A 23,269-nucleotide genomic window follows, 5' to 3' on the forward strand; every position below is an offset into this window, starting at 1 on the left:
AAAAGAGGTGTGGACCAATGATAAAAATGTGGGCATCACTAGCATGGGCTCAACCACCAAGAGTTGAGCACTGTGTGGGGCAGGACCTCGTGCCTGTAAGAAAGATTCAATACACGGTACAGATTTCTCCTCTCCAGCTCTTCCTTCCTTGTTTTTTTTTTTTTTTTGGTTTGTTTGGTTTTTTTGAGTCGGAGTCTCGCTCTGTCGCCCAGGCTGGAGTGCAGTGGCCGATCCCCGTTCACTGCAAGCTCCGCCTCCCGGGTTCACGCCATTCTCCTGCTTCAGCCTCCCAAGTAGCTGGGACTACAGGCACCCACCACCACGCCTGGCTAATTTTTTATATTGTTAGTAGAGACGGGGTGTGAAACCCTGTTAGCCAGGATGGTCATGATCTCCTGACCTTGTGATCCGCCAGCATCCGCCTCCCAATGTGCTGGGATTACCGGCATAAGCCACCGCACCCGGCTGTTTTTTACACTTGATCTTAGCCAAAAGGCCGAGAAGCGATGCACCCGGCTGTTTTTTTTTTTTTTTTAATTGAAGTGAGAGATAGAGTCAAAACTTTTTTATTTTTTTTACGTTTTAGTTATTTCCTAGATTTCCAATCTCTCCAGGATGTGTTACTACATCACTATAAAGAATTTATCATTTACATTCCAGAATATGTTTGTTTATTTTGAGATGGAGTACTTTTCTGTCACCCAGGCTAGAGTGCAGTGGTGGAATCTCGGCTCACTGCAACCTCCGAATCCCAGCATCCCGGGTTCAAGCAATTATCTTGCCTCAGCCTCCCAAGTAGATGGGATTACAGGCGTGCACCACCACACCCAGCTAATTTTTTTGTTTGTTTTTGAGAGGAGTCTCCCTCTGTCGCCGGGCTGGAGTGCAGTGGCACAATTTTGGCTCACCGCAGCCTCCGTCTCCCTGGCTCAAGTGATTCTCCTGCCTCAGCTTCCCAAGTAGCTGGGAATACAGGCACGCGTCACCATGCGATTTTTTTTTTTTTTTTTTTTGAGACAGAGTCTCGCTCTGTCGCCCAGGCTGGAGTGCAGTGGCGCAGTCTCGGCTCACTGCAAGCTCCGCCTCCCGGGTTCACGCCATTCTCCTGCCTCAGCCTCTCCGAGTAGCTGGGACTACAGGCGCCCGCCACCACGCCCGGCTAATTTTTTGTATTTTTAGTAGAGACGGGGTTTCACCATGGTCTCGATCTCCTGACCTCGTGATCCGCCTGCCTCGGCCTCCCAAAGTGCTGGGATTACAAGCGTGAGCCACCGCGCCCGGCCTTTTTTTTTTTTTTTTTTTTGAGACCGGTTTGCTTTTGTCCCCAAGGCTGGAGTGCAATGGTGTGATCTCAGCTCACTGCAACCTCCACTTCCCAGGTTCAAGCGATTCTCCTTGCCTCAGCCTCCCAAGTATCTGGGATTATAGGCTTGTGCCACCACACCCGGCTAATTTTTGTGTTTTTAGTAGAGACGACGTTTCACTACGTTGGCCAGGATAGCCTCAATCTCCTGACCTCGTGCTCCGCTCCCCTCGGCTTCCCAAAGTGCTGGGATTACAGGCGTGAGCCACCTCGCCCAAACTTTTTTTTTTTTAAATAGAGTCTTGCTCTGTCACCCAGGCTTGTGCCACCACACCCGGCTAATTTTTGTATTTTTAGTAGAGACGGAGTTTCACCAAGCTGGCCAGGCTGTTCTGGCCTCCATCTCCTGTACTTAAGTGATCCACCCATCTCCGCCTCCCAAAGTGCTGAGATTACAGGCATGGGCAACTGAGCTCGGCCCATAATGTTTTTAAAAAGTATATCTGGAGATACTGACACAATTATGAATGCAGACTGTAATACTTAGTAATATGGTCAATAAATTATTTTGCAGTTTCAAAGTATCATTACAAAACTAACATAAAAAGCAGCTGGGCGCGGTGGCTCACGCCTGTAATCCCAGCACTTTAGGAGGCCGAGGTGGGCGGATCACGGGGTCAGGAGATCGAGACCATCCTGGCTAACACAGTGAAACCCCATCTCTTCTAAAAATACAAAAAAATTAGCTGGGCATGGTAGCCAGCGCCCGTAGTCCCAGCTGCTTGGGAGGCTGAGGCAGGAGACTGGCCTGAACCTGGAGGGCGGAGCTTGCAGTGAGCCGAGATCTTGCCACTGCACTCCAGTGTAGGCGAGAGCGAGACTCCGTCTCAAAAAAAAAAAAAAACTAATATAAAAAGCTGTTGAATTTCTAAACGCATTTCCAACTGACCTTAAATTATCAATTGCCAATAGTTTTCAAAGTGACGAATATTGAAATTTCTAAAGTTACTTTGGAATAAGTAAGCAAATATCTCTCTTGGTTATAGATCATCTATAAAATGAATGCCATATTGAAGAAAACCAAAGTTATAAAACTAAATTTGTGAAACAGCCCTTTATTCTTTCCTTTTCTCTTTTTAGGATGGGTTGAATTAGTACTAAATTTGGGTTTCATAAGGGCGAATTTATCTTTGAAATGGATTTTCCTCCCATCAGGTAGTCTTAATTCCTTTATAAAAATCTGAAATCTAATACAGGTTTGTAAAAAGTAAATTTTTCAAGCAGTTCATTTCCATATGTTCGGCCCAAAAGTAAACACTGAGTATATACATTTGCTTCAAATTAAAAATTGACGACCGGAAAGCATAGTTTTAAAGGCAAAGTCCATGCGGAAAAAGAATTAAAAATCAGGAGAACGGTGGCTCACGCTTGTAATCCCAGCACTGTGGGAGGCCGAGGAGGGCGGATCACGAGGTCAGGAGATCGAGACCACGGTGAAACCCTGTCTCTACTAAAAATACAAAAAAAATTAGCCGGGCGTGGTGGCGGGCGCCTGTAGTCCCAGCTACTTGGAGAGGCTGAGGCAGGAGAATTGCGTGAACCCAGGAGGCGGAGCTTGCAGTGAGCCGAGATTGCGCCACTGCACTCCAGCCTGGGCGACAGAGCGAGACTCCGTCTCAAAAAAAAAAAAAAAAAAATCACGAGAACGGAACTGCGATTTGCTACCTCTGGGTTTCCGTTAGCAGAAGCGCGAGGGGCCCAGCGCTACGGCTCTGGCTCGCTGGGCCACCCCTTTCGGGCCACTGAACGGGGCACGACCGGGAGCGGGTGCTCCTCACACCGAGCGCCCCAGCGAGGACAGCTGCAGCCTCGGGATGGAGCCCAGAGCCCTGCCCTGCAGATGACGCGCCGCTGCAGCTTCGTCCACCCTCCCACAAAATGGCTGCCGGTGGCGCTGGGGATGCTGGGCGGGCGCTCCTCGGAACCAGGGAGGAGGTGGGCGGGGCGGGGTGGAGGGCAGGGCCGGCGGGAGCCCGGCGCTGATTGGCCGGCCTGGCCGGCGGGCCCCCGCCGCTGGTTCGTAGCCGGCGCCGCGGCCTGGGTTGGGATGTGAGGAGCGGCGGGTTCCGGGCTCCGGGCTCCTGGTGGCGGCGGCTGTGAGCGGCGGCACTGCGGCGTAGGCAGCGGGCGAGGCCAGCGGGCGCCGTCGGCGGCCGGCCCTGTCGGCCGCGGGATGAGGAAGCGGACCGAGCCCGTCGCCTTGGAGCATGAGCGGTGCGCCGCCCCGGGCTCGTCCTCCTCCGGCTCGGCCGCCGCGGCGCTGGACGCCGACTGCCGCCTGAAGCAGAACCTACGCCTGACGGGCCCGGGGGCGGCCGAGCCGCGCTGCGCAGCCGACGCGGGAATGAAGCGGGCGCTGGGCAGGTGAGGTTTCGCGCGGAGCTGGGGGCTCCTCACCTGGCGCAGGTGCGTCCCTCAGGGGGCCCCCGTACCTCCCAGCCCCTCCCAGAGTGGCCGTCCGCCCGATCCGCAGCCGCCCCCGTCCGCGCTTGTGTCCCGCATTTGGCCCGCAGCGGCCCCACTCCCGCTCCCTTCCCCAGGCACCGCGGCGGGAGCGTCCTGCCCTGCCCCTGACCCCCTGTGTCCTCCTCCCGCCCTGTCGCCAGGCACTCCCAGCCTAGCCTTGCACCCCGACCGTTTCCCAGGGAAGCCGGGGGGGACCCTTACGCTGGGGGCTTGGCGCCGCCCGTAGTCATGACCCCGCGTGGGAGAGCAGGGTAGGGGGTGGGGAGTCCTTGGGAGATCCCTGGACGCCAGGCACAGCAGAGGCGAGAGGCAGAGGGGCCGGCGCCAGACCCTGAGAGCGCTGGGGCCCACTCGGACCTCCTCCTCCTCTGCATCGGGCCCCACACCGAGCGCCCGGGCGGGCGCCTCTCGGGCTGGGCTGCGTGCGCGGAGCCTTACTGGCGGCTCTCCCCGGTAACTACGGTCGGGGGCGTGCGTCACTTTGAACTCGGGGACCTTTGGGGAAGGGCTCAGTGGGCCGCGGGGTGCTAGGGGAAGGAGGGACTCGGAGCATCGCAGCTGTCGGAGGGAAACCTGTCCTTCGCTCTGCTGGTGGTGGTTCGTGGTATTTGAAATCTGTCCGCACAAGTTCACCTTCTTGGGAATCACCTTGCAGTCCTGAGTCGTTTGGTTATTGGCGTTCTCCCTTTGGGTAGAAGATGAATGCATTTATATAAAGCCACTTTCAAAACTGAGATGGGAACATGTTTCATAGGGACAGATTTCTCCTCCCATCTGCTGGTTTCCTCATTATCTGGCTGTTTGTAGAACGTAGCATCTATGACAGCTTTGAAGCCTTGCTATTTCGTGGTGGTTTGAAGAAGTGACTGTATGGTGATCTCAGGCGTTGTAGCAGAGGCACTTCTTTTTTGACCATCTGGAATGCCCTTAGTTGACGCTGGCCACTTGAGTGTAAAATATGCAAATCGCTCCTAAGGAAAAGTAGAATTTCAACTTCATTGCTTAAAAGATCATGAAATTAAACTATAGACACTTCTAAGTTGATGGTTTGACAGAAAGGCGGAGACTGATAGTTTTGTGTCTTTGTGTGTAAAATTATGTAGCATCTGATCAATATCTTTTGTGAAACTAATCTGTTCTTTTTGCTATGGAAAGATTTATCTGCATTAAAAACTCGTGATTTAACTTTAATACACTTTTATTAACAGACATGGCATAACGCTTAGATAAATTGGAAAATAATTTCGAAAAAATCAAATTGCCGGGCGCGGTTACTCACGCCTGTAATGCCAGCACTTTGGGAGACCGAGGCGGGCAGTTTATCTGAGGTCAGGAGTTCGAGACCAGCCTGACCAACATGGAGAAACCCCGTCTCTACTAAAAATACAAAATTAACCAGGCGTGGTGGCGCATATGCTTGTAATCCCAGCTACTCGGGAGTCTGAGGCAGGAGAATCGCTTGAATCCGGGAGGCGGAGGTTGCGGTGAGCCAAGATCTCGCCGAACCGAGATCGCACCATTGCACTCCAGCCTGGACAACAAGAACGAAACTCCGTCTCAAAAAAAAAAAAAAAAAAAAGAAAAGAAAAAGAAAAAATCGAATTGTTTTACACAACGTTTGGGGAAACAACGGCGACCTGGCACCTTCCTTGAAGAATGTACTGTATTAAAATGACCCGATTAATTTTTATTTTCGTGTCGGGACAAAGAGAGACATTCCAGTGCTCTGCATATCCTTTGGATAAGCAAAAGGCTGTTGGGGTAAAAAGCAAAACAAAGGGAAGGAAGACCAAATTTGCAAGGTTGTCTTCCTTCCCAGCTGGCTGGCTGTCTCAGACATCCTTGAGCTTTCTTCTCTTCCTCACTCAGGCTCTGCGCCACCATCACCTCCTCACTGAGGCCTTCTTAGACCAGCCCACCCCGTCGACCTTATTATCACTTACTCGAGATTGTAATTTTTTCTCGTGTGCCTCCCCTGCAACCAGAATGGAAGCGCCATCAGAACAGGAGCTTTGTTTTCTCCACTTAAGTATCTCCAGTACCTGGCACGTAGTAGGTGGCAGAAAATACTTGTTGAATGAACAAATATCCATAGAACAAATATCCATTGCGCCACAGAGCCAGCTCGTTTGTGTCTTTTATGATCCTCTTTTGGATCCTTCTGCACATTTTTTAAACTCTTTATTGTCAACATACGTGGAAGTAGAGAAGACAATCTAATGAGCCTTCATGTATCCATCACTTAAAAGTTTTCAGTGTTTAGCCAATTTTGAATCATCCATCCCTCTTCTCCTTTTTTTTGTAGGATGAAGGATTGTTTTTTTTGTTTTTTTTTGTTGTTGTTGTTGTTGAGGAGGAGTCTCGCTCTGTTCCCCAGGCTGGAGTGCAGTGGCAATCTCGGCTCACTGCAACCTCCACCTCCCAGGTTCAAGCAATTCTCCTGCCCTAGCCTCCTGAGTAGCTGGGATTACAGGCGCCCGCCACCACGCCTGGCTAATTTTGGTATTTTTAGTAGAGACGGGGTTTCACCATGTTGGCCAGGCCGGTCTCGAACTCCTGACCTCGTGATCCACCCACCTTGGCCTCCCAAATTGCTGGGATTACAGGCGTGAGCCACAGCACCCGGCCTGGAATACTTTTAAACAATTTTTTTTAAGACAGTTCCGTCACCCGGGCTGGAGCACAGTGGCATGATCATGGCCCACTGCAGCCCAGACCTCCTGGGCTCAGGCGATCCTCCCACATCAGCCTCCCTAGCAGCTGAGATGCTGGGTGTATGTCACCACTCCTGGTTAATTTTTTTTTTTTTTTTTTTGTAGAGATGAAGTCTCACCGTGTTGCCCCCAGGCTGGTCTTGAATTTCTGGCTTCAAGCAGTCCTTCTTCCCGGGCCTCCCAAAGTGCTAGAGGTGAACTACCGTGCCGGACCTAAATTCTCCTGCCTCAGCCTCCCGAGGAGGTGGGATTACAGGCACATGCCACCAAGCATGGCTAATTTTTGTATTTTTGTAGAGATGGGGTTTCACGAGTTGGTCTCCAACTCGTGACTTCAAGTGATCTGCCTGTCACAGCCTCCCAAAGTGTTGGGATTACAGGCATGAGCCACCATGTCTGACCTCTTTTTATTTTCTGATTGCATTGTATTTCTAGAACAAAGTTAAATAATAGGGATGACACTGAGTAACTTGTTTCATTCCTGACTTTAATGAGAGTGCTGTTAGTGTTTTTGCCATTAAGTGCCATGCTGGGTTGTGTTGCTAATGTTGTGGGGAGCTTTTTGTTTTTGTTCCTGCTCCCTCACTGATGTTTTTAAAATAAAAAATGGTGATTGAGTTTTCTCAAGTGCCAGTGTATATCTGTGGAATGATCATAGAGATTTTCTTCTTTTATCTGTTAACATAATGAGTTATAGTAATGGATTTATATTATTGAATCATCATTGTATTCCTGGGATAAACTCTCTTATTGTATAGCCAGATTCTATTTATTATTTATTATTTTTTATTTTTTGCGATGGGGTTTCACTGTCACCCAGGCTGGAGTGCAGTGGCGCGATCTCAGGTCACTGCAACTTCTGCCTCCCAGGTTCAAGCAATTCTCTGGCCTCAGCCTCCTGGATAGCTGGGATTACAGGCACGTGCCTCCATGCCAGGCTAATTTTTGAATTTTTAGTGGAGACGGGATTTTGCCATGTTGATCAGGCTGGACTCGACCTACTGACATCAGATAATCTGCCTGCCTCAGCCTCCCAAAGTGCTGGGATTATAAGGCGTGAGCCACCACACCTGGCCTATTTATTAATATTTTATTTTGAAATTTTACATCATGAGGCCAGGCGCAGTGGCTCACACCTGTAATCCCAGCACTTTGGGAGGCCGAGGCAGGCAGATCACGAGGTCAGGAGATCGAGACCACCCTGGCTAACGAGTGAAACCCCATCTCTACTAAAAAATACAAAAAAAATTAGCCGGGCATGGTGGCGGGTGCCTGTAGTCCCAGCTACTCGGGAGGCTGAGGTAGGAGAATGGCGTGAACCCGGGAGGCGGAGCTTGCAGTGAGCCCAGATTGCGCCACTGCACTCCAACCTGGGTGACAGAGCAAGACTCCATCTCAAAAAAAAAAAAAAAGAAATTTTACATCATTATTTGTGAGAATAGTCTGTAATTTTCTCTTATGCAACCTTTATCAAGTTTTTTTTTTTTTTTTTTTTTTTTTTTTTTGAGACAGAGTCTGGCTCTGTCACCCAGGCTGGAGTGCAGTGACGCAGTCTCGGCTCACTGCAAGCTCCGCCTCCCGGGTTCACGCCATTCTCCTGCCTCAGCCTCTCTGAGTAGCTGGGACCACAGGCGCCCGCCACCACGCCCGGCTAATTTTTTGTATTTTTAGTAGAGACGGGGTTTCACTGTGGTCTCCATCTCCTGACCTCGTGATCCGCCAGCCTCGGCCTTCCGAAGTGCTGGGATTACAAGCGTGAGCCACCATGCCCGGCCTTCAAGTTGTTTTAGTGTTTTCTATAGCTTTGTAAAAAGTTTCTTATATAACATTTTATTCTAAACTTCTATTATTATTATTATTATTTTTTTGAGACGGAGTCTTGCTCCGTCGCCCAGGCTGGAGTGCAGTGGCGTGATCTTGGCTCACTGCAAGCTCTGCCTCCCGGGTTCACGCCATTCTCCTGCCTCAGCCTCCCAAGTAGCTGGGACTACAGATGCCTGCCACCACGCCCGGCTAATTGTTTGTATTTTTTTTTAGTAGAGACGGGGTTTCACCCTGTTAGCCAGGATGGTCTTAATCTCCTGACCTGTGATCCGCCTGCCTTGGACTCTGAAAGTGCTGGGATTACAGGCGTCAGCCACCGCACCCGGCCATTTTATTCTACTAGCCAGCTTAAGAATTTTTTAAATTATTTGTTTAAAAATTGGTAGGAATTCTCTTGTAAAACTGTCTAAGCCTGGTGCCTTTCTATTTATTTATTTATTTAAATTTTTTGGCACAGACAGGTCTTGCCACGTTGCTTAGGCTGGTCTCGAACTTCTCTCTCAAGCAGTCCTTCCACCTCTGTCCCCCAAAGTATTGGGATTATATGCATGAACCACCACCTTAGCCAGTGCTGTTTCAGAATATAGCACTTCGGTAACTACTACAGTGTCTTCAACGTCATTGACCTGTTTAGAATTTGCTATGTCCTGGTTTCAGTTTTGGCGGTTTATGTATTCATATAAAATTACCAATTTAGTTCACCTTTTCTCCTGTGTAGCTATGGCCATTTCCCTAGTTTTGTTCCCTGTTTTTTGTAATTAGGGTTTTTCCTCTGTTTTCCTCTTTTTTTTTTTTTTTTTTTGAGACGGAGTTTCACTCTTGTTGCCCAGGTTGGAGTGCAATGGCATGATCTTGGCTCATTGCAACCTCCGCCTCCCAGGTTCAAGCGATTTTCCTGCCTCAGCCTCCCGAGTAGCTGGGATTACAGGTATGTGCCACCACACCCAGCTAATTTTGTATTTTTAGTAGAGGCAGGGTTTCTCCATGTCGGTCAGGCTGGTCTCAAACTCCCAACCTCAGGTGATGCGCCCGACTTGGCCTCCCAAAGTGTTGGGATTACAGCGTGAGCCACCGTGCCTGGCCTACTTTTTCCTCTTGATTTAGGCTAGTCAATAATATATCTAATATCCATACATACACTGAAGTGGGGAAATATATATACACACACACACATACACACACACATATTTTGTGCTCCATCAGAGAAAATATTTATCTCTTTTTAGTTCTGGGGGGATGCTGAGGGCTGCAGAGAAGTGGAGAGAACAGGTTCTGTCTGAAGGGGACAGCAGCTACCACATCCTGTCCTGTTGCTGCCTGGCAGGAATGTGGTCCCAGAGTGGCCAGATCGTCCAGTCTTTCTGGAAAAGACTAGCTGGTGTTTTTTTAGTTTGTTTTGTTTTGTGTTTGAGATCGGGTTTGGCTCTACACCCGGACTGGAGTGCTGCGGTGCAGTCATGGTTCACTGCAGCCTCTGCCTCTCGGGGTCAAATGGTCTTCACACCCCAGCCTTACAAGTAGCTGGGACTACAGGCACCCACCACCACGCCTAGCTAATTTTTGTATTTTTTGTAGAGACAGAGTTTTGCCATGTTGCCCAGGCTGGACTTGAACTCCTGAGCTCAAGTGATCCACCCGCCTAAGCCTCCCAAAGTGCTGGGATTACAGGCATGATCCAGTGCGCCCGACCTTTTGTTTATTTATATAGTTTTTTTGTCTTAGCGTGTGTGCTTGTATGTGTATGTGTAGTATTGCCAACTTTTTTAACATTGGTAAGTAATTCAGATGAGAACAATTTTGGAGGTCAAAAAAAACCCCAAACCAGTTTTTTTGTTTTTAAATTCTGGGCTGAAAGGTAATTTTTTTTTTTTTTTTTTTTTGAGACGGAGTCTCGCTCTGTCGCCCGGGGTGGAGTGCAGTGGCGCAATCTCGGCTCACTGCAAGCTCCGCCTGCCGGGTTCACGCCATTCTCCTGCCTCAGCCTCTCCGAGTAGCTGGGACTACAGGCGCCCGCCACCACGCCCGGCTAATTTTTTGTATTTTTTAGTAGAGACAGGGTTTCACCGTGGTCTCGATCTCCTGACCTTGTGATCCACCCGCCTCGGCCTCCCAAAGTGCTGGGATTACAAGCGTGAGCCACCGCGCCCGGCCTGAAAGGTAATTTTTAAAGGTAAATATTTATCTTATTCATAGATCAACTCTGTACTCCTTGAGATGAGGAACTAGATCAGTTTTGCTTTGCATGGTGTCTGGTATGAGGAGGTACTGGGCAAATGAGTGTTTTTTTTTTTCTTTTTTTTTTTTTTTTTTTTTTTTGAGACAGAGTCTCACTCTGTCACCCAGGCTGGAGTGCAGTGGCATGATCTTGGCTCACTGCAACCTCTGCCTCCCAGATTCAAGTGATTCTCCTGCCTCAGCCTCCCGAGTAGATGGGACTACGGGCACCCACCACCATGCCCGGCTAATTTTTTGTCTTTTTTTCTTTCTTTTTTATTTTTTGAAACAGAGTCTCCCTCTGTTGCCCAGGCTGGAGGGCAGTGGCGTGATCTCGGCTCACTGCAACCTCCACATGCCAGGTTCAAGTGATTCTCCTGCCTCAACCTCCCAAGTAGCTGGGATTACAGGTGCACGCCACCATGCCTGGCTAATTTTTTGTGTTTTTAGTAGAGACGAGGTTTCACCATGTTGGTCAGGCTGATCTTGAACTCCTGACCTCATGATCTGCCCGCCTCGGCCTCCCAAAGTACTGGGATTACAGGCGTGAACCACTGTGCCCGGCCTTAATTTTTGTATTTTTACTAGAGACAGGGTTTCACCATGTTGGCCAGGCTGGTCTTGAACTCCTGACCTTGTGATCTGCCCACCTCGGCCTCCCAAAGTGCTAGGATTACAGGCATGAGCCACCGCACCCAGCCCAAATGAGGGATTTTGTGGGCCTTTCATTAGCCCTGGAATTCTTGGGAATGTGCGTTGAAGGCACGACTGGTCTAATTTGGACCCTGAGAAGGCAGTCATGAGATGTACACGGTCTGTGTGTTACCTAGTCTTTATCCTCCAACTCCCAACCGACAGGCCAGATCTGCTGGATTGACAGAGATCAGTGGGCTGCATGGGAGGTTTCATAGCCAAATCACCCTCACACGTAAATGCCACAGAACACAGTCATCACACCTAGTTCTTCCTTGACCCAAAGAAGATACTTTATCCAAGGTTGCTAATGGCTTCCCCCTAACTCAGAAGGGTGGGTGGCTGAAGTTAACATCTGTCTTCTTCAGTGTCAGCCTTCCCGAGGTTCAGTGTCAACCTCACCCTCTAAGTGTCCCTGCATGGTATCTCTTCATCTTTTCTTTACAGATTAGGAAGATGGGAGGGAGTTCTGAGCTAGCTTTTGTGGTTAAAGTCTGCTTCATCCATCTCCTTTTTCCCTTTGCTCCACCCTCAGTACAGTCTGTGCCAGGACTGTGACAAGGCACGGGGCTGGCTTTGTTTATGATGCCACAGCTGCCCCCCTCCCCCCCCCACACACACACCCAACTGGTACTGGTTCTTCTCTTCCTAACTCAGTGTACCTTATCAATGCTGCACTCCAGCCAGGGACTGGCCACACTGGGACTTGGTACTTTGCCACTGCCTTCTGCTTTATTAGGACTTTGCATCCTGTATCTCTGCTTGGTTCCTAGTTCCTTTCAGCCACAGTGTCCCTTCCCAAGGGAGTGTCCGCCTTCTATGGTGACTTTGGCAGACAGGCCTGAACTGTGAGGGGTATCTTTGGGCAGGCTGAAAGCACCTGAGGCACTTTCATGGAGGAAGCCTTGGAAAGAGGCATGGAAGATGGGTCATCTTGTCAGGTTTGTGCTAACAGCGATGGAGACAGGACCTCATTTCAGACTCCTGCTGCTGCAACTTCTCCTCCTCTTCATTCCCCTCCTTTCTCTCCTCCTCCATTAGAACACTTTTCCTTCCAGAGTGAAATCTGCAGGGAAAATGTTTATTGAAATATAACCTCAAAAGCTGACAGATTAAGTCAGTGCTCTTCACCCAGAGATGACGCCACAGGACTTTGGTCTCAGTGTGCTTGTGCTTTGGCAGGGGCCCTTTCAGCATGAGAGTGGGTAAGCCATCTATCTCGTGCCACACTGAGAGCCAGCTTCTAGAGTGTCAGTCAGTGAACAGGGGCCAAGAGCCAGGATGCCAGAACCAAACTGTCCCATTACCAGCAAGACTTCTCATTTAGGCCTCAGCCCCTTTGTATTGTGATTTACTGCTGCAGAGGATAGCCTTCATAGAGACCCGGGTCTCAGGTGAGTTTTCAGATTCTCTGGCTTGGGTGAGTTGTGTAACACTCTGAGTTTGTTTCTTCATCTGTGATGTAGGGATTAGAGTGTCTTCCCTGTAGGATTGTGGTGAGGCGTAGGATTGTGGTGAGGCCCAGGTATGTGGAATGTTCCTGGCACATGGTGAGTGCTCGGTCAGTGACATCTTCTAGATGACTAGCCCCATGATGATTATAATATTAAGAGCTCAGGGTACTGGCCAGTGTGGTGGCTCATGCCTGTAATCCCAGGACTTTGGGAGGCCGAGGCAGGCAGATCACTTGAGGTCAGGAGTTCAGGACCAGCCTGGCCAACGTGGTGAAACACCATCTCTACTAAAAAGACAAAAATTAGCCAGGCGAGGTTGTGAGCACCTGTAATCCCAGGTTAGGGATTATGTCCTGTAATCCCGGGAGGCTGAGGCAGGAGAATCGCTTGAACCCAGGAGGTGGAGGCTGCAGTGAGCTGAGATTGCACCACTGCACTCCAGCTTGGGCGACAGAGTGAGACTTTGTCTCAAAAACAAAACAAGCAAAAAAAAACAAAAACAAAAAAAAAAACAAGAGTTGAGGGTACTGAGAAAGATCTGTTAGCTCATGTCTAGAAGGATTTTCTTCTACCCTTTTCTGCCCCAAACAATTAAGAGTCTGGCTTCTCAGCCAGTCGTGCATATAGGGTCCATCCTGATCAGTTAGTGTGTCTGTTGGTATTAGAGCATTTATAGCAATACTGTTTGCTTATTTAACACTTTTTTCCAGCCACTCATTTTAACAGTTTGAGTACCTGTTATGCCCAATAACACCTGTGAATGCTGAGGCCATTGCAGTTCTCCTGGCCTTTACATTCTGGTAGGGGAGGCAGATAACACATGAAGAAACATATGATGTCACGTGCTCAGGGCACTAAGGAGGAAAATGGTTCCAGTGAGGGAATAGCCGCAGATGAGGCCCTGTGGCTGTGTGTGCACAGTCCGGGTGTACAGGGGATGTTTCTGACAAGGAGACGTGAACGGATGCCAATGGCTGCTTTAGAAGACAGAAATGGCATGATGTGTGTGTCATCATGTCACTCTGACTGTGTGACAAGCACAGACTGCGGTGGGCAAGCAGGGAGACCAGCTAGGGGCTGCCAAGGTCATCCAGGCAAGAGATGACAGTGGCTCGGGCCGGGACAGCAGCTGTGGAGATGAGAAGAAGCATGTGATTCTGGATTCACAAACTACTTTCTGAGCAACAGGAAGAATGGAGTTGCCAGATACTGAGATGGGGACAGATGTGGAAAGAGCAAGTGCTTTGGGGCAGGAGAAGTAATGTTTGGTTTTGGACATACTGAGGTGCCTGTTAAACATCCAGGTGGGTAGGGGATAGAGTTCAAGGGAGAGGTCAGGGCCTGTTTCTGACCATGGCTGTGGCAGGTGGTTCCTAGAGCCTTGCAGCAGACTCTCCCAGCAGACAAGTCAGGACAGAGGAGTCAGGACCTGGGCAATGAGTTAGAAGGATTGCTGGGAAAAGGTGTCAAGGCAGCCACCTAAAGAAGGCCTGTTGCAGAAGAAAGCCTGATCTGCGATTGGATTTGGTGACATGAGATCAGCATTGACAGGAGTGGCTTACTGCAGTGGTGGGGGCAAAAGCCTAATGGTGAGGGCTCAAGGAAGAAGTGGAGAGAGGAAATGCAGGTAGCTTTTCCTGGGAGCTGTGTGATAAAGGGGGAAAGATGGGGAGGGATGGCTGGAGGGGGTGAGTTTTCTTAGCAGTGATATTAGATATCAAAAAATAAATAATAAAAGCATCACTATGCCATAGGACAACTTCAGGCAGCCCATTATATTGATAATTATGATATTATGATAATCACGTGATATATTAGCCAAAATCGCGCCATTACATTCCAGCCTGGGCTGCGTGAGCCATGATCAAGCCACTGCACTCTGGTCTGGGTAACAGAGTGAGACCCTGTCAATAAATAAATGCATCACTATGCTATGGGACAACTTCAGGCAGCCTATTATACTGATAATTAAAGTCCTCAAAGAAGAGAAAGGAGAGAAAAAATATTTGAAGAAATAGTGGCCAGAAACTTTACAAGCTTGGTGAAAACTGTAAACCCACTGCTAAGAAGCTTAATTAATCTCCTGCATAAAAAACATGAAGCACTATACCAAGGTACTCAGTGATCAAATTGCTCAAAATCAGTGATAAAGAAAAAAAATCCTTCGAACTAACCAGAGGAAAAAAGACATATTGTGCACACAGGAACAAAGATACGGGCAACAGAAGGTTTCTTAAAAGAAAAGCAAGAAGCCAGTGAAGCAACATCTTTATTTTTTTGATTTTTTTTTTGAGATGGTGTCTCAGTCTGTATCCCAGGCTGGAGCGCAGTGGCACAATCTCCGCTCACTGCAACCTTCATCTTCTGGATTCAAGCAATTCTCCTGCCTCAGCCCCCCAAGTAGCTGGAATTATAGGTGCCCGCCACCACACCTGGCTGATTTTTGTATTTTTAGTAGATACAGAGTTTTACCATGTTGGCCAGTCCGGTCTTGAACTCCTGACCTCAGGTGATCCACCCGCCCTGGCTTCCCAAAATGCTGGGATTACAGGTTTGAGTCACTGCGCCTGGCCTTGAAGCAACATCTTTAACGCTGTCATGCCATGTAGTAATGTCACTCAATATAGTAATGTCACTCAATAACAGGTACACCTTCTGAGCAACGCGTTGTTAGGCAAGTGCATTGTCATGCGAAGATCAGAGTGTATTTACACAAACATAGGTGGTACGGCCTATTACACGCCTGGGCTATGTGGTAAGGCCTATTGCTCCTAGGCTGCAAACCTGCACAGCATGATACTGTACTGAGTCCTGTAGGCAGTTGTGACACAATGTTAAGTATTTGTGTATCTACACATAGAAAAGGTACAGTGAAAATACAATATAAAAGATAAAAAACAGTACAGTATAGGGCACTTACCATGATTGGAGCTTGCAGCACTGGAGGTTGCTCTGGGTGAGTCAACGAGTGAGTGGTGAGTGAATGTGAAGGCTTAGGACATTAATATACATTTTTATACAACTTGCAGTGGTTTGTTTATACCACATCACCACAAATGTGAGTAATGCTTTTCACTATGATGCTACAGCCATGACATTAGGCAATAGGAATTTTTTAGTTCTATTATAATCATGTGGGACAACCACTGTATAAGTGGTCCACTGTTGACTGAAGTGCTATTATGCAGTTTGCATGACTGTACTGAAAGAAAAAGCTATCCATCTAAAATTCTTTACCAGGTGAAAATACCTTTTTATGTTGTCATTCCTCCCACCCCAAAGTATCTTCAAAGGCAAAATAGTAAAGTTTTCAGATATAAAAAAGCTGAAAGAGGGCCAGGTGTGGTGGCTCACGCCTGTAATCCAAACACTTTGGGAGGCCAAGATGGAAGGATCACTTGAGCCCAGGAGTTCCAGTCCAGCCTGGGAAACATAGCCAAACTGGCTATGTTTTATAGACTCCATCTTTACAAAAAGTCAAAGATTAGCTGAGCATAGTGGTGTGCATCTGTGGTCCTAGCTACTTGGGAGGCAGGAGGATCACTTGAGGCCAGGAGGTGGAGACTGCACTTAAACCCAGGTGACAGAGTAAGATCTTGTTTCTTAAAAAAAAAAAAAAAAGGCTGAGATAATTCATCATCAGCAGACTCACGCTTTAAGACCCACCGCCGGGCGCGGTGTCTCACGCTTGTAATCCCAGCACTTTGGGAGGCCGAGGTGGGCGGATCACGAGGTCGGGAGATTGAGACCACGGTGAAACCCCATCTCTACTAAAAATACAAAAAAAAAAAAAATTAGCCGGGCGTGGTGGCAGGCGCCTGTAGTCCCAGCCACTCGGAGAGGCTGAGGCACTAGAATGGCGTGAACCCAGGAGGCGGAGCTTGCAGTGAGCCGAGACTGCGCCACTGCACTCCAGCCTGGGCGACAGAGCAAGACTGTGTCTCAAAAAAAAAAAAAAAAAAAAAATGTTAAGACCCAGGTGTGGTGGCTCATACCTATAATCCCAGCACTTTGGGAGACCAAGATGGTGGGATCGCTTGAGCCCAGGAATTTGGGGCTTCGGTGAGCTATGAGCGTGCCACTGCACTCCAACCTGGGTGACAGAGCAAGATCCCCTCTCTAAAAAAACAAGTGAAATTACAAAGTAGCTCACATGGAATGAAAAGGAAGACACACATATGCCCCCAAAGCATGCTTGAGGAAAGTGAAAATATAGCACTGAATGCCTGTAGTAAAAAAGAAAGATCTTCAATTGATGACTTTAGCTTTCACATTAAAAATCTAGGGGGCAGGCAGTGTGGCTTATGCCAGCAAGCCCAGTGGTTTGGGAGACTGGGGTAGGCAGATCACTTGAGTCCAAGGAGTTCGAGACCAGCTTGGGGTCCACAGTATTTTGGACTACTTTTTTACTGTGAGGAAGGGAAATGAGAAAATAAATGTAGAGAACTGGCATGAAGCTAACTTTGTATGATGGTTGAACCCTGAGACAGTGGCCTTTCTATCAAGTTTCTGAGATCCTTACTTGGCAAAATAAAAACTCGGCAATACTAGGTCAGTCCCCATTTTATAAAACAGTTTATTAGTTCATGAAACATAAAAATCTAGGAACCAGTTCTTTTGGGGAGTGTCAAGAAGCAGGGAGGGTTATGTTGGGAGGAATCACTTCTGAAGAGAGATGAATAGGGTTGAAGATGAAGCAGTCAAGATGGTTGCTAAGCGTTTTATAACCAGGTGTTTTGGTTTTTAAAAAATCAGGCATTTCCATGCATTAGAGCCTGCTGCTGCCTCCAGGTTGTAAACAGTGTTCTAAGGGCCAGCCACAGTGAAATCCAGTGCAGGGCTACCATCCTGATACAGCGGCTTGGTACCAGTGTCCCATACCCCGATGTACGCATTGCCGATGGGGACGAAAGGGGACATAGACACTCCTTGGGGGCCTTTTGTGTAGGAACCATGACCACCAGTCCAGTGTCTCAGTCTGTGGTCTCTCCTTTAAAGTAGGAATCTTCCTAATTAGGTCATCACTCTCGTTCTTCCTGGACTCCCCAGTGTCTTTCAGAAATAGCTTCTGGTAAGTTGGTGCTTGCTCATGATGGGAGGGAAGGAAGAGGAAGTAGAACAGTAAAGGCAGAACAATTAAAAATAAATGGTGAAGGGCCTGGTGTGATGGCTCACACCTGTAATCCCAGCACTTTGGGAGGCTGAGGAAGGAGGATTGCTTGAGCTCAGGAGTTTGAGACCAGCCTAGGAAACATGGTGAAACCTGTCTCTACCAAAAAAAAAAAAAAAAAAAAAAGTCAATAAACAAAGGCACAAGAAGAATTAATAAAAATAACATTGATTGATGACTGTGTACCAGATACCGTTTCCTTAAGCGCTTTACGTGTGTGAATTCATGGAATGCTCACAGCTGCCTCATGAGATTGGTGGGTCACCCTCTTCACAGATGAGGAAGCCAAGGCATGGATAGTTAGGTAGCTTGCCCAGGGTCGCACAGCCATCCAAGTGGCAGACCTGTGTCATTTCCACTGCTCATGCTCTAATCGCTGTGCTCTCCTGCCCCTGCTTAGGACTGTCTCTTTTATACATCCTGACTATTATAAGGGGAAATTATTATGGGTTGAATATTGAGCCAGTGTTACTTGAGAGAAATAGTTTATTCATCAGCATATTGCTTTCCTTCTCTGACAGCATTGGTCACTCTGCGGCTGTGCTTGAGGGGTGGGCTTCTGAGGGCACAGAAGTCTTTTCTTGGAGTCGGTGGCCTCTGAGTCTTCCACAGAGCCTTGGAGTTGGTGACCTTCTGTGTGGCCCCCTTGTTGGCTTGGCACCTTCAACCTCCAGTGCTTTGGTTGTGACTAGGAAGCTCTGGGTGCCAGCTGAAGGTGTAGGGAAGCAAGACATCCAGGGAGACTTGTGCACCCCAGTAATCATTGGGATGCATAAGAGATCTGATGCATCACTGTGACTCAAGGGGACCCCCCACAGCGCCCCAAGGCATTGAAAACTTTGAAGGATGAGTGTGTTTGGGTCCACTGTAATCAATTTAAGTAGGAATTCCTGCAGTGGTTATGTGCATTTCTTTAAGAAAATAACCTGGAAGCCCAGTCTTTCCAGATAGGAAAAAACAAAGGGCAAGGACCCACTTATATCTAAAAATGTCCTTTGTTAACAAAAAATCTACAAAGGGCTTTTCTTTTTTTTTTTTTTTTTAAACAGAGACAGAGAAACGGGGTCTTGCTGTGCTGCCCACACTGGTCTCATACTCCTGGACTTACGCAATCCTCTTGCCTCAGCTCCCGCAGAGTGCTGGCATTACAGGGGTGAGCCACCATGCCTGGCCAGAGCTCCTTTAAAGAGCAAGTTTTTCCAGTGTGAAGTTATAAAATAGGTTACTTAATGTGTTGTGCATGCATGTGTAGCTATTTAAACCTGGGGACACAACATCAGTGCTCACTGACACTCCTGGTTTGGGATCTTACCCTCTTGAACTGAGACGTGGTCTCACAATCTGAATGGAATTGACATGTCGCTTCTGTAGGCAGAAGTGGTTAAGAGCAGGTACGTGATCCTTCGTGCCCTCTGCCCCTGCTGCAGCAAACCCTAAAGCCTTGTGTGGAGGTGACAATGTCGCAAAGTGATGGAGCTTCTGCAAGACAGGTTCCTGAGTAACTGTGTTTAGTAGAACTCCAGCTGACCTGTGCTGGACCCATAGCTAGAGGAAGAAATAAGCTGTTTTTGTTTAGGCCTCTTAGGTTTGATAGCTGTTGCTGCATTTTAACTTTATTTAGAATATGTAGAGAAATTTTAAAACTCCACAAAACACCAATTCAAAAATGGGCCTAGAACTCGAAGAGACATTTCTGTAAAGATAGATAGATGACTTATAAGCACATGAATAGATGCCCAACATTACTAATCCATTAGGGAAATGGAAATCAAAACCACAATGAGATACCACCTCACACCAATTAGGATGGCTAATTTTTTTTTTTTTTTTAAACTTTTGTGACATGGTGTTTCTCTGTCACCCAGGCTGGACTACAGTGGTGCAATCATGGCTCACTGCAGCCTTGATCTCACTGGCTCAAGCGGTCTTCCCACTTCAGCCTCCCGAGTAGCTGGGACTATAGGTGCATGCCGCTACACCTGGCTAGGTTTTTAATTTTTGATAGAAAGAGGGTCTAAATATGTTGCCCAGGCTGGTCCCAAACTCATTAGTTAAGCAATCCTGCCTCAGCCTCCCAATGCACTGGAATTACAGGCATGAGCCACTGCGCCTGTCTGAAGATGGCTAATAATTTTTTTAAAAGAAAGTAGGCTTTGCAGATGCCACCGCTGCCGGGAGCCCTGTACTATCAGCCATGGTCAACCTCAGTGTTCTTCAACATTGCTGATGAAGGCACACCCTTGGGCCGTATCTCCTTCAAGCTGTTTGCAGACAAGGTTCCAAAGACAGCAGAAAACTTTCATGCTCTGAGCACTGGCGAGAAAGGATTTGGTTTTAAGGGTTCCTGCTTTCACAGAATTATTCCAGGGTTTATATATCAGGGTAGTGACTTCACACGCCATAATGGCACTGGTGGCAAGTCCATTTATGGGGAGAAATTTGATGATGAAAAACTTCATCCTAAAGCATGCAGGTCCTGGCATCTTGTCCATAGTAAATGCTGGACCCAACACAAACATCTGCACTGCCAGGACTGAGTGGTTGGATGGCAAGCATGTGGTCTTTGGCAAGGTGAAAGAAGGCAAGAATATTGTGGAGGCCTCTTTTCGCCATCTTTTCTCTTCCCGTGGAGCTGTCGCCATGAAGGTCGAGCTGTGCAGTTTTAGCGGGTACAAGATCTACACCGGACACGGGAGGCGCTACGCCACGACCGACGGGAAGATTTTCCAGCTTCTTAATGCGAAATGCGAGTCAGCGTTCCTTTCCAAGAGGAATCCTCGGCAGATAAACTGGACTGTCCTCTACAGAAGGAAGCACAAAAAGGGACAGTCGGAAGAAATTCAAAAGAAAAGAACCTGCCGAGCAGTGAAATTCTAGAGGGCCATTACTGGTGCATCTCTTGCTGATATAATGGCCAAGAGGAATCAGAAACCTGAATTTAGAAAGGCTCAACGAGAACAAGCTATCAGGGCTGCTAAGGAAGCAAAAAAGGCTAAGCAAGCATCTAAAAAGACTGCAATGGCTGCTGCTAAGGCACCTACAAAGGCAGCACCTAAGCAAAAGATTGTGAAGCCTGTGAAAGTTTCAGCTCCCCGAAAACGCTAAACTGGCAGATTAGATTTTTAAATAAAGATTGGATTATTAAAAAATATATATATTGTGGAGGCCATGGAGCGCTTTGGTTCTAGGAATGGCAAGACCAGCAAGAAGATCACCATTGCTGACTGTGAACAACTGTAGTAAGTTTGACTTGTGTTTTATCTTAACCACCAGACCATTCTTTCTGTAACTCAGGAGAGCACCCCTCCACCCCATTTGCTCTTAGTATCCTAGAATCTTTGTGCTCTTGCTGCAGTTCCCTTTGGGTTCCATGTTTTCCTTGTTCCCTTCTGTGCCTTGCTGGATTGCAGTGTTAAGTTTATGATTATGAAATTAAAACTAAATAACAAAAAGAAAATAGTAAATGTTGGCAATGATATGAGAAATTGGAACCCTTGCACACTGTTAGTGGGAATAAAAATGGTACAGAAACTGTGGAAAACAATATGGCTGTCTCTTTAAAAATTGAACATGGAATTACCGTATAATGCAGCAGCTGCACTTCTGGGTATCTACCAAAAATAATTGAAAACAGGGTCTCTAAGAGCCATTTATTTGTACACCCATGTTCATAGCAGCACTATTCACAATAGCTAAAACATGGAAGCAACCCAGATGTCCACCCACGGATGAATGGATAAGCAAAATGTGGTATATCTGTACAATGGAAAGAATTTCTGAAATATGCTACAACATGAATGAACCTTGAAGACATTATGCTAAATGAAGTAAGCCAGTCACAAAAAGACAAGTACTGTATGATTCCACTTACATGAGGCACTAGAGTCATCAAGGTACTAGTAGCAGAAAGTGGAATGGTGGTTGCCATGGGCTGGGGGATGGAGAATGGGAGTTACTGTTTAACGGGTACAGAGTTTCAGCTTTACAGACGGAAAGAGTTACAGAGATGGATGGTAGTGGTGATTACACAACAGTATGAACATATTACCACTGAACTGTACACGTGAAAATGGTTATGATGGTAAATTTTGTTATGTGTAAAAAAAATTGGAAAAATGTGTAAAATTTTTTAAATTGCTGAAGTGTATGTGGCAGATTCTCTGCCCCCCATTTCCCCTTTCTTAATATGAATGGTCCCTCCTCCCACAAAACTCTAAGCCCTTTCTGCCCCCTCCATGTCACCGTATGAACACTCATTCTTTGTTTTTTAATGACTACATGTCATCTCAGTGTATGGACGCACTATCCCCTATTAAAGAGATGTAGAAGTGTGCTGTAATCTGTAGCTTTCTTGTATACAAACAGTAGTAGTTGGTTGTAAGATATAAAGGAAGAGAAGACAAATTCAAAAAACATTCCTCAGATTATTCATCTAACAGAACCCCAAATTTTAAAATGCCCATCTGTTTCTCTGTTGTCCAATACAAGCTGATTCTGAAGTTCAGATGAAAAAATATACAGAGATCTTGTACCAAGTGTATATTAAAAAAAGAAAAAAAATGACCTACAGAAGTGCCATGAGTCTCTGGAAAAAGAAGAGAGGTGTGTGGAGTCTGGTCCGTGCTACAGTGCTCAGCTCAGGAATAACAGGCCAGTGTGACAGGACAGAGATTCCCAAATAGACCCAAATCACTTGTGAATTTAGTTTGAGGTAAAGTTGGAATAATAGTTGAGTGGAGTCAAGTTTCATTTTGATTGTTAATAAAGGTTTTTGGGACAATTGGGTAGCCATTTGAAATAAAATAAATCTGGATCCATATCTTACTCTGTAAACAAGAAACCAAGAAGTACTAGAAGCAAACAGGAGTGAAATTCTAAAGTCCTGAAATGGAGGAGGGCTTTCTAACTATAACTCAAGAGTCCAAATTCTATTAAGATGGCTTAAAATAAAACTGGGCACAGTGGTTCATGCCTGTAATCTCAGCACTTTGGGAGGCTGAGGCAGGTGGATCAACTGAGGTCAGGAGTTCGAGACCAGCCTGACCAACATGGAGAAACCCTGTCTCTACTAAAAATACAAAACTAGCCAGGCGTGGTGGCACATGCCTGTAATCCTAGCTACTAGGGAGGCTGAGGCAGGAGAATCGCTTGAACCTGGGAGGCGGAGGTTGCAGTGAGCTGAGATCATGCCATTGCACTCCAGCCTGGGCAACAACAGTGAAACTCCCTTCTCAAAAAACAAAAACAAAAACAACAACAAAAAAAATAAATTTGACTTTGTAATATGAAAAAAATCTGCATGACGTAAATAATGACAAAATACAAATATTTGCAACTCATAGGTAAAGAGGTGTAATAATAAAGAACTTCT

At 47.1% G+C, this 23,269-nt stretch overlaps 2 protein-coding genes across 3 annotated transcripts in view; both read left to right on the forward strand.

Moving 5' to 3' along the window:
* Positions 1–3,322: 3,322 nt before the first annotated feature.
* Positions 3,323–23,269, forward strand: part of ABHD12 (abhydrolase domain containing 12, lysophospholipase) — an 88,618-nt gene continuing 68,671 nt past the window's right edge. The window contains exon 1 of one of the 2 annotated variants that reach the window (XM_055265631.2): positions 3,323–3,727. In XM_055265631.2, coding sequence (XP_055121606.2) covers positions 3,537–3,727 — 191 coding nt within the window. In that variant the 5' untranslated portion in view covers positions 3,323–3,536. The remainder of the gene's footprint in view (positions 3,728–23,269) is intronic. The other variant, XM_055265630.2, reaches the window with a different exon arrangement.
* On the forward strand, positions 19,311–22,237 carry LOC134735878 (peptidyl-prolyl cis-trans isomerase 8-like). The gene has a single exon (XM_063633887.1). The coding sequence runs from the start codon at positions 20,302–20,304 to the stop codon at positions 20,773–20,775; it is 474 nt and encodes a 157-aa protein (XP_063489957.1). The 5' UTR covers positions 19,311–20,301; the 3' UTR covers positions 20,776–22,237.

Source organism: Symphalangus syndactylus, chromosome 24 (assembly GCF_028878055.3).
Source record: "Symphalangus syndactylus isolate Jambi chromosome 24, NHGRI_mSymSyn1-v2.1_pri, whole genome shotgun sequence".
Lineage (NCBI taxonomy): Eukaryota > Metazoa > Chordata > Mammalia > Primates > Hylobatidae > Symphalangus > Symphalangus syndactylus.

Coding starts and splice junctions, on each gene's coding strand:
- LOC134735878 (XM_063633887.1), top strand. CDS start 20,302: ATGGCACTGGTGGCAAGTCCATTTATGGGGAGAAATTTGATGATGAAA.